General features: G+C 37.5%; 1 protein-coding gene across 1 annotated transcript in view; it reads right to left on the minus strand.

Annotated features, from left to right (window-relative positions):
- Window positions 1-12,103, minus strand: part of mcu (mitochondrial calcium uniporter) — an 87,979-nt gene that overhangs the window by 13,838 nt on the left and 62,038 nt on the right. Inside the window, exons 4-5 of the mRNA XM_058795009.1 lie at window positions 6,566-6,629; window positions 1,076-1,246 (exon numbers count right to left, since the gene is read on the minus strand). Of these exons, the coding sequence (XP_058650992.1) occupies window positions 1,076-1,246; window positions 6,566-6,629 (235 nt within the window). The remainder of the gene's footprint in view (window positions 1-1,075; window positions 1,247-6,565; window positions 6,630-12,103) is intronic.

Below are 12,103 nucleotides of genomic sequence, written 5' to 3' on the forward strand. Positions count from 1 at the left end.
CAATTACACATGTCAGAGACAGCCACACGTTCATCTGCGATTTGTGGATTAAACTACAAAAGAACTTGCTAATAACTTAAATTTGAATTTAATTTTGCCCCTAGAGCTGAGAATAATGAATGCATTTGAAGGTGCAATGCTACACTGACAATTCTTAAAGGGATAGTTCACCAATAAATGAAAACTCTGTTGTCATTGTGTCATTTGTATACTACCATTGGGGTCAGTAATTAGTTAAAGTAAAGTAGTTTTATTCAGCAAGTGTGCATTAAATTGATGTGACAGTAAATATTTAAAATATTGCAAAATGTGTTTCAAATAAAAGCTGTTCTATTTCTATTTAAAAAATCTGTTTGCACAAACTATTAAGCAGCACAACTGTTTTCAACAATAATAATCATAATAAATGTTTGTTAAACAGCAAATCAGCATATTAGAATGATTTCTGAAGGATCATGTGACTGATGCTGAAAATTCAGTTGTCATCACAGGAATAAATTTCATTACATTTAATTATTTATTTTCTAATAGAAAACAGTAACTTTACATTGTAATAATATTCTGTAGTAATAAAGTAATAACAATATTGCATCCCTTAAAGTTTCTTTGTGTGTGTGTGTAAGGCAGCCTTGGTCAGAATATGAGACTTCTTTAAATGTTTGTTTGAATGCGTGTTTAACAGAAGATAACATATTAGACACAATATCCAAGATTGGTTTTCCATGGAAGTGGACGGTGATTTAAACTGCCAAGCTCCAAGACGACAAAAAAACACCACAAAGGGAGTCCATACTACATACTTACAGTACATGGTACTGCTGCACTATACCTGTGAAGTCACATGGAACAGAAATCATTTCAGCACGAGTAATATGAATTTTTGTATGAATCACCTTCCACTTTCATTCATTCATGGAGGAAAGAATTAAGAATGGCATGGGTGATATAAGTGATCACAACTGTCATGTAAACACCATACATATCTGGGAAAGCTTCAGCAGAAGGTTAAACCAAAACTTGACTGTTATCTAGATTTGGCTTTAAATTTCAGAGATTTTGATGTGTTGTACTCGACCTGTAGAGTAGATGGCGACTCTATCGATGCCCCTGTCCTCCGCCTGCAGCTGCTGAAGGAAAGCCCCCACTGAGTCGCTCAAGGGTTTGAGGGTGAACTGGCAGCGCTCTCGTCGGGACGGCAGACGTACGAAGACCACCGGCAACCCGTTCTGATACACCACTGTAACGTCTGCAGACAAATAAATGGCCATTAGATGTATAGTAACCAAATTACACAGGCTTTTTATGGAGGGTAATAGTGTAGTCCATTTAGAGCTCACTAGCAATGAATTGAGCCTTCAAAAAAACTACCAGGAAAGATTCTCAAACTCATTAAGGACATTTAAATGGCAAAATAATGACTCTGTCTGCTGAGAGTTTCTACAAGTGTGTAAGAGACTTGCAGTGGTGGCCAAAATTATTAGAACACTAGTATTAGTATCAGTTTTCATTTCCAAACATAAATTTTGCCATTAATTGTAATAATCCAGTGAGATTTTTGTCTGACAGCAGCCAGTGCTCCATACAGAGATGTGATCTGATCATCATCCGGTCTGTCTGGAAGGACATGAAGAAACAAACTGAGACAGACTCAATCCAGAAGAACTGTGGCAACGTCTCCAAGATGCTTCAAGAAAGCTACCTGCAAAGCTGCAGTACTGTTAAAAGTGTTAGGCAATTGTGTAAATATGCTGTAAAATGAGAATTCTGTCAAAAAATAATGTTTATTTATCAATTAACTATTAACTAAATTAAAATCACATTTGGTGTGAGCATCTTTTGCATTTAATGCAGCTTTTGCCCTCGGTGCCCTTGCTCAGTTTTTCCAGGTAGCTTTGCAGGTAGGTTCCTTGAAGCATCTTGGAGATGTTGCCACAGTTCTTCTGGATTGAGTCTGTCTCAGTTTGTTTCTTCATGTCCTTCCAGACAGACCGGATCATGATCAGATCAGATCTCTATGTGGAGCAGTGGCTGCTGTCAGACAAACAAACAAACAAACAAATCTCACTGGATTATTACAATTGATGGCAAAATTAATGTTTGGAAATGTAAACTGATATTTCCTACTGACACACTACAGCAAAAGATAGAAATAACTGACTTAAAACAATTTTTTAGCTGCTGAAAATACTGGTGTTCTAATCATTTTGGCCACCGCTGTGTGTGGACAGTGAAAGGGTAGATTGCCAGCAGGGGGCAGTATTGTAATGACAGCATGCAGGAACCATAGGGCCCTGTTGAATGATGGGAGAATTCATCACACTACGTCCAGTCTGAGTTACGAATGCTCTCTCGAGTGAACAACAGACTGGCCACTGTGGAGTCGGTGGACGTCACTGTACATCACAGTGTCAGTGTATATCCTGCCGCTTCCAGCTGTCCCGTAGATGGTACAGCTCTGCTCCAGAACTCTTCTGTATACGCCAAGGAGCTTGCAGCGTCCCATTTATAAACTGCCTCATTACTGCAGTCGTTATGTTTAATGAGTCTGAGGGGGACGGTGATGCTCTGCAGTGAGGTCTGATGTCTGGATGATAAAGACTGGAGTCGTTTAAACGTGTCACTCAGACCCCTCAGGGTGTTGGGCCGTACTCTATTTACCCACATTTCCAGTGACTTTAGAGCTGGAAGATAATAACTGTAACTATGGACTTTTAAGAACCTATTTTAATATCCAAAGCAATCTGATTCAGAGCTATTTTTGATGTAATGCTCAGATATTTAAATACATAATGAATACACTTCAAAGCAATTAATTCAAACATATGCAATTACCACATAAACTAATTTATTTAAAATGAATGTGCGACGTGATCTGTCAGCTTAACAAGTTGCATCAGCACGTCAGGTTTTTCCAGTGGAGACAGCTTCAGTGATTATAATGGGAGCAAACTAGGTTTGTTTTGCATCAGTTTCTCCAGAATGAGTTCCTGGTTTGAGAACAGCAGGTTAAAAGAGCCAGTGCAGAGCCACGTAGGCACAAGCAGGACATCCCAGATCAGACAGCGGCTCTGACACTGTGACAAAGAGTATTTGTCAGTGCCATATCAGGGCTGTAGTTTTATTAGGGCCCTATGAGTTTTGCTATGCAGAAAACACAGAGAGAATCCAGACACTCATCATGAGCTGTACTGGGAGTCAGTATTTCACCATTTCATTTGATAAAACTATTGACAGACACTCAACATGTCTTCTCTATAAGCTGCGAAAATAGTCTGGTTTAAGAGAGTATGACACAAATATATAGTATTATTGTACAGCAGTACAACTCACTTCTCAAATTATTGATAACAATAATAATAACAGTTTACTGAAATACAATTTTTTTTAAGGAACATCCCAATATCACAATTTTTCAGCCATGTTTTAATTGAAACTGTAACCTTTTGTTGCGAAACAATTTGTTTGGCAAAAAATTGTTTACACTTTTAATTTTATTAAAGGAAATAGTTTAAAAGATGAATAAAATAAAATAAAAAAAACATTTCACATTAATTTATATTTAATAACACATACAATCCAGAAGAAGAAAAAAAACAATTTTTGAATTAAAAAAAAAATAATAAAATTAATTATTTCATAGAGTCCTATTATTGTTACATTTTTCATTAATTATTAAACTGTTAAAGAATCATGAAATCACTTAATTAGACATCTTTTTGTATTATTAAAATTTAATTCAACCATTAAAAAGGAATGCAGAAACAGAATTTTGGACAAAATAAAAAAATAATAATTTCAGAATTAGGCCTTATATCATTCATGATGTGTTTCAGGGAATTAAAGCAGGGAAAAACATTAAGTCAAACTAACTTTAATATTGGAAGTCTGATTAATTTAAGCAAATCGCTTCATTCAAATGTTTTATTTCAATGGTCACCCAATATCTTTTCTGTTTTGTTAGTTACACTGGCAGTATGTGTTGTAGTAAACTGCAAATAACTGAGATTAATATTAACTCTAATTGAGATCATGCTCCACCGATTTTTGATGTTATGTAATTAAAAAGATATTGCCCACTGCAGAATAGTAAACAAAAATGGCTTGACTGTAGTTTAACTATTACATGGGGAATAGCTTGTAGTCTGGCAGGTTACAGTTATCTCCCTCAACACCGGTTCAGAACGTATGTTTACAAAATATTTAGTCTCCTCCACTGACCAGTTCATAAGACATGAAACATAAATAAACAAATGCACAGTTTTAAGACATAGAACATATACATCACAGCACTATGCATATCTCAAAACTATTTTTTATTTTTATCCGACTGGGAAAATAGTCTGATTCATGCATAATCTTTTCCTGTTGATCATGTTATTTTAAAGGGGTCATCGGATGCAAAATTCAATATACAAGTTATTTGAACATAAATGTGTGTTGGAAGTGTGTGTAAACATCCATCCTACACTGTAAAAAAAAAAAAAAAAAAAAGTTGAGCAAATTTAAAATTAAGGCAACCAGCTTCAGCAGATTTTTGAGTTTGCTCAACTTATTTTTGTGGGAGATTCTCAAATTTTTGTTGTATAAATCTGCTGAAGCTAGTTGCCTTAAAATTTTAAGTTGGCTCAACTTTTTTTATTCACAGTGTATAATGATAAAAATCCACCCAGTGGTTTTCTTAAAATCCCCGTTTTAAAATCCCCTTTCTCAAATCAGGCTGTTCTGAGATTCCTGTCAGAATGATGTAGTTCTGTACAGACCACTCCCACGATAGTTGATTGACAAGTCCGTCTTACCTTAGACCCGCCCTGAGTGAGCTGAGAGCTGTCTGACTCCGGTGCAGGGGAAGACAACAATGTCTCTGATTAAGCGATTGAGGCGTTTTGTTGTTGAATGTAATGAGCATAGCAGTCGTCATTTACTCCTGACATCTGAGCCGCTGAAGACGCAGAGGATTAACGTTACTTTCGTTTTAAAGGGTCGATCTGCCTAAATGTGTTTATGTTCGCATGAATCATTCGTGATCCAGCTTCACCTACAGAAGAAGTGAGTGTAAGGGTTTTTATGAATCTTTGCAAATCGCCTTTCCTAATAACTCACGGAAGAGAGGGGCGGGGTCAGCAGAGCTCATTAGCATTTACAGCAACATGGACTAGAATGGCTTGATTAAAACAGAGCTGATTTTGACATGGTAAAAAAGGTGTTTTTTACACTACCATTCAGAAATTTTAACCAAAGTATGTTATAGACTTTTCATTAAGACGCTAAAGAATCATATCAGCTTGTGTAAAATGAGCATCCGATGACTCCTTTAAATCTACACCAGCCCTTTCAATCTGATCAAAATTGATTTGGATCAACCTCTGTCAGATAGTTTGAGGTGTTCACATCAAGGCTTTCAGTCCAATTGAGCCATCAATCTGATTATAACTGTAACATAATTCCTACATTACATAATGATAAAACTTGTTTAGCAAACGTTTGCAGATACAGGTGTATAAAACACAGTAAATGTCCCTCTCTGTTGATAATCGTACACCTGCATAGCATTGCACAGCATCCTTTATTCTTATTTGCAGTCGCTGGGAGGTTTCTTTGTTGAGTGTCGAACACCTGCACAGCTAAATATAATATTGCTGTTTGTTTGTTGGTTTTTTTTGGTCATCTTCTGAGCAACAGAAAGCTATTATGCCAAAGATAAAAAGTAGGAATATCCCACATCTGATTTCAAATGGAAGACACTGATCAACATTACAGTCCCAGAAGTAAAAATGTCATTTAAAATCTCAGTATGAAAATATATTTATAGTGATAACATGCAAACTTTCCAAGACTACCAGTAAATTATTAATTTTCTTAATACTTGCTTAACTTGTGTTTAGTGAATTTCTCACTCAACTATATGTGATATAATATATGAAATATCCATCCTCTAGCTCAAACTGTAGAGCATGACATTAGCAATGCCAAGGTCATGGGTTCAATTCCCAGGGAAAGCAAGGAATGACCAAATGTGTACTTGTTAAATGTTAGAAAAAGAAATAAACTAAGACATCTTGCCATACCAAAAGTGGACGTTTCTGTAGAATGACCCAAATGTAAATACAATCCTGAAGCATGATCCACTGGAAATTGCTTTAGTGTTAGCTAATGTTGGTTAATGTGGGATATTGTAGTATTAAAGCAGAAAAGACAGTAGTAAATCCAGATTCGGTAACATTTGATAACACTTACAATTGATACAGTTAAGTATGATACACTAAGAATGTTAAGTACATATTCTTATATTTTTGTCACTTTGTCTTTTCTTCCAGTTTTCAAATATTTACTTCAAACCAAATGTTTGTTGTGTATACTGTATGTTCTGGAAACTGGCTGGTTTGGATCAAGGCTTTGAATGCTTTGATAAACATTTTCTGACATGCCTTTGGAGAAAACTGGATCAAAAACATTCTGAGGAAGGTATTCATGGCAGAGCCCTACTTTGTAAGCCATATCAATGATGCAAATACTCACAAGTATTTGCATGTGTTTAAATAAAGAGAGCATGAACTTGATCACTCACCTTCTGTAGCAGCGGGTGAACACAGTAGTCTTTGACCCTGCCATGAGGGGGAGCCCTTCCAGCCCTGCAACCAAAGAGGAGAGAGAATGAGAGAGATGTCATTTGTCGTTGAATTTTATTAAGCATTGCAGCTACACAAACACATTGATATTAAACTGCTTGAACAATTGAGTCTGTTTAAATGGTTGCAGACATTCCACATTTTTTCAGGCTTGTCTGACTGCAGAGCGTGAGATATGATGGCACTGAGACCACAGATGGGCTTTTTTTCATTTTGAGTAGTTGCTGTACATGTTACAGTGTTTATGTGCTTGACAACAATCCTTTAGGGGATAAATGGAAACGTTTTGTCTTCACAATATGATGGGGGTATTGAAAATATACACAAAGGCAGGAACCACTGAATAATGGAAAATGTGAGATTTTGTCTTCATATATTTAGCACGGACTCAAAACTGGTGCCATGAAGAACAAAGGTGACTGAGGTTCATACTGCTAATGAATGAAATGGAAACACGATTCAAAACTTTTGGGAATAGTTCACCCAAAAATGGAAACTGTCATTGTTTACTCTTCTTCATGTCATTCCAAACATGACTTTCTTCATCTGTAAAACACAGACGGTAAATATGAAGAATATCCAGGTCACACTTTCAATATAATGGGAGTAAATGGGGGACTGGGGCTGTAAATCTGCAAGATGACAAAAAAAAAAAAAAGAATCGTAAAAGTTGACACTGTGCACTATAAATCCAAGTCTTCTCACATTATACAATACCATTTTCATTAACAGTCACTTTTCACATTTTGATATCAACATTTACTTTATTGCCACGTTGAGGAGAGTTTAAGGAAGAATCATGAATAAATTGACATTTAAGTCAGATCTTTTCATCTAATCCAGTTCACAAAACTGGTCTGAACAACTCATTCACAAATTGGATTTAGCCCTAGTCCTAATCCTCAATTTGATTATATTAATAAAAGAGTGACCAGGGTATTCTTCAAAAAAAATTTCCACTAAAGACAGACATAGGAGTTTAGAGCAGCATGAACGTTAATAAATGATACCAGAATATATTATTAGGTAAACTATCCCTTTAAAGGTGCAATGATATTTACTGTTGCTTGGCTAAATGTTGCAGGTGGAATCCAGTCATTTCAATAGGAAACTGCACAGCTGGGAGTTTTGTGTAAGGGGTGAAAGTACCCCACAGCGGAATTCAATGATGTTCAAATTGGTCATGCAAATTCAGCACATGGACCAACAGGAAGTGGTTTGAAAATGACTTCTGCACCACACTATAGACAATGAACATTTTGTCAACAATTTTGGTAAGGCATATGAACTCTGAAAATACTTTTTACACACACACACACAAAAAAAAAAAAGTATGCAAATGAGAGGATAACATGCGGATAGTAAAACCCAGTATGATGGAACACCCGCTGTCTCGTCAGTTGGGCGTTTCTGAATTGAGAGGCAGCCAGAAGAGAACCACGTTTTAAATTCAGGGAAAATACATCACATTTTCCACTGCGCCTCTGGAGAGCACAATCACCACAAAGAGAGAGTCAAACATAGAGAAAGAGAGAGCAGAGAGAGAGGGGGTTGTGTCCAAACTGAATGGAGATTCTATATTGAGATCATGGGAATTTAAGAGACCACATTACGCGCACACACACACAGAGAGAGAAACAGTTTGCTGAGTTATCAAGAGCAGCAGAAGTTTATTTGGGTGTAGAATGTCCAGAGATTTGTAGTGTTGTCATTTCAGTGCACCTGGTGTTGAGGTGAACAGGTCTGATCCAGACTCTTCTGTCAGCGTGTTTCACAGGCAGCTCCATGTCTTCCTGAAATAGAGCTCTCAGCGTTTCCACCCACGCATCACGCATCTACACTCTGACTCTCCTCCCACACACGCTGCCCCACTAACCTGACAGCACTCCAAAATACTCCACAGCATTCACACACACAGCTGATTTACTCGCACGGTGTCATTTATGGTGCAGCAGTCAAAGCTCAGGGCTTGTAATGGGACGGTTGCTGGTTCAAATAAGGAACTAGTGAAGAACAAGTCATGAACTATCGGCACTTGGTTTTCCAGGTGGACTGTTCCTGTAGTAAATTTGCTTTGGCTAAAAGTGACTGTTTACATCTGTTAGTGAAGTTCTCCTTCCACTCCTACTGTAAGCAAATGACTCACTGTGCTGTAGCACCATGACCTACATGCTTGCGTGTAAAACACAAGGGGCCAGCTGCCGGTTATACCAGCTGTTTGTAAGTTACAACTTAGCCTAGTTTTGATGTAAAGGTGAACTAAGTTACAACTTAAGCAATATCAAATATTTTTGCGTTGCACCGTTAAACATTTTTGAAACGTAACTGTGTATAAACTAAATATTTTCCGAGGTTCCGACCCGAAGTAAAGGTTGGAATAAAAGGGCCGATTTAAAAAATTGCTTAGTGCGTTGGACATGATCCCACCCTAAACAGTGCGTCTCACATGCATCAGTCTGTGTTGTGCACATCAAATAAAATCAATTATAATACGTCATTTCTTACATTTTTTTGTATTCTTTGGCATTTATTTATTGATCCTCAAGTTCAATAAATAAATAAATAAAACCTACAGTTTCTGAATGTGATTTACATATAAAAATACCTATTATGTTATTCAGCAGTATTGTATTTCAAAGGAAATGTTAAATATTTTATTGTTAGTTACATGAGACCAGTGCAAACCGTCTTTTGGCGTTAAAATAGTACTATAAGGATTTACTAAAGACGCGCAGTGAAGAATTAGAGCTGAAAAGGCGTGGAAAGTTATTTTTGTGCCTGACCTTATAAATATAGGCCTACATTTGTAGTTTCCCTTTCAGATGCAAAATTTATGGGAGAAGAGTATTGAAATTAAATCACGCAACATGATTTACTAACATTTGCGCTTGTCAGATTACTGGTATTTGTGCCATTATTTAACGCCCCCAAAAAAGCATGTCTTAAAGCAGGCGGTAATTTGCGCTGCTCTTGGTAGATTCTGCTGGTCATAATAAAAATTATCTGGCTGCCTCTGTGTTCATTAATGTACGCACTCAGTAAATCACCCACAGAATTTCCCCATCCCATATAAGGGCTGATGGTCAGCAGCCATGTCACCCTGCAGCCCAAGACTGGTTACTCACTGAAGCTAAGCAGGGTTGATCCTGGTCAGTACCTGGATGGGAGACCTCCTGGGAAAACTAGGTTGCTGTTGGAAGAGGTGTTAGTGAGGGGATGCTCACCCTGTGGTCTGTGTGGGTCCTAATGCCCCAGTATAGTGATGGGGACACTATACTGTAAAAGCACCGTCCTTCGGATGAGACGTTAAACCGAGGTCATGACTCTCTGTGGCCATTAAAAAAATCCCAGTATGTCTTTCGAAAAGGGTAGAGGTGTGACCTCGGCATCCTGGCCAAATTCGCCCATTGGCCTCTGACCATCATGGCCTCCTAACAATCCCCATATCTGCTGATTGGCTTCATCACTCTGTCTCCTCTCCACCAATAAGGCGGTGTGTGGTGGGCGTTCTGGTGCACTATGGCTGCCGTCGCATCACCCAGGTGGATGCTGCACACTGGAGGTGGATGAGGGGATTTGGATTTTCAAAAGTATGTGAAATATTTAAAGTTCGCAGTATAGAATCTTTAAAATACGTCTGAGAGTTTTACACACCGGTCTGTTATTGTGGCGACATTTCCACACCCTGAAACGTGATGCTGAACGAAACAAACTGTGATTGGTTGTTTGAAATGTCCGTCAAACGGCCTCATGGGCGGGCCTTGGCCAATGAAAGCTACCATAGATTCCAGACCTTCAGCCGTCAGTCTGAAGGTCTGGCTACGCGAGACTAGTTACAAACTAGCTAGTAGCTTCTAAGCCTCTATAGTGGACTTTACATTTTCACTTAAGAACTTAAGACAGCTGGTGCATCTCTACCCAAGATCCAGGTCTGTGAATGGACCGTGACTGCACTGAATGACAGCTGTTGGTTGGTGTATCTACATACATGCAAACAATATTCAAACATTCCTGAAATTTGAAGGGCAAGTATGAAGATTTTCCTGCTGGGATATCGAAAAATACCTCCTTAAAGTAGGTAGTAGAAGGTTTCTAGCTAGTCAGAACTGGTTCAAGCTGGTTTAGGATGATCAGCTGGACTAACAGATGTTTGCAAACAACAGCCTGAAGTGGCTGAACAGCTTGACCAACATAAACCACAAAATAGTGAAAAAGATCTTGGTATCATTTACTCACCCTGACATTGTTCTGAACCTGCAAGACGTTCTTCTGCCAAACACAAAGGATGAATTTCTGAAGAATACCCTGGCCACTCACAATTGAAAGTGAATAGGAACTGGGGCTATGAAGCTCCAGAATTACAAAAATAAAAATAAATCATAAACGTCTGTAGTATATAAAACCATATCCCAAGAATAAAGCGATAATGTAGCTTTGTCTGCTCACAGACTATAATTTGAAGTCATTACTCACTGAAAGCGACCACCCCAGCTCTCCCTGGCACATTCATGAGGGAATTATGAGAGAAGTAGAGATTTAGTAAACACATCACTCTTTTGAGAGCTTTTCAATAAACTGATGTTTGATCCAATTCACAAAATCAGTCTGAATGATGCTTTCAGACAGATCTGATTCTTGAGTTCTGACCCAAAGATGCAGTTAACAGCCCAGAAGCAGCAGAAGATTAGGGAGTAACAACCTTCACAGTTTTCAGTCTCTTTGTGGCTTCAGAAGACATGGGATATAGAAGACATGGGATATAGCAAACAAGTCATTTAGAGCATATAAAATGACACTTTATAGACTTTACAAGTCTGATTTGAATCTTGAAATCCTCAGTCCTCATTCATTAAGTGCTTATACTATGGGTTGTTGAATGTTTGAATCTGATGGTTGACAAATGCTCTAAGGTGTGCAATTACTGTATTTGAAAAGTCCTTGCAACAGCAAAAGAACCAAAACTCACAAAGACACCGACCAAGCCAATAAATAACAAAATAATACGATAAAAATCCACTTTGCATCATGGCCGCATTACCACCTCAGGTGTGCATAATATTTCTAACACGTTGTTCCAAACAGTCCAGAAGAATATGTTTGGAACAACATGAGGGTGAGCATATTTTTGAGTTAACTAAACCTTTTAAGGTAACCTTAATAATGCTAGGGATGTCATGATACTTGAATCATATGATACAAAAGCAATTACCAAGATATCTTGCCACTATAGTCTGAAAATAATTTTGAAATTATTACTACTAGCCAAGTTTTTCAATCTGTCAAAGTTTGTTTTATTTTATTTTTTAACTCGCCTATTTACTATAAACAAATATTTAAAAAAATATGCTTTACATTGTGTGATAAAATAAAATAAACATCCAGTTTGAAAGCTGTTTGGAATGGATGTGTTTTATCTACAACAGGGACAGTGTTTGGTGGGACTCCTGTAACATTAATACTTCACAAGACAAGAAAGG

The sequence above is a fragment of the Onychostoma macrolepis genome, chromosome 13, assembly GCF_012432095.1.
Source record: "Onychostoma macrolepis isolate SWU-2019 chromosome 13, ASM1243209v1, whole genome shotgun sequence".
NCBI classification, from domain to species: Eukaryota; Metazoa; Chordata; class Actinopteri; order Cypriniformes; family Cyprinidae; genus Onychostoma; species Onychostoma macrolepis.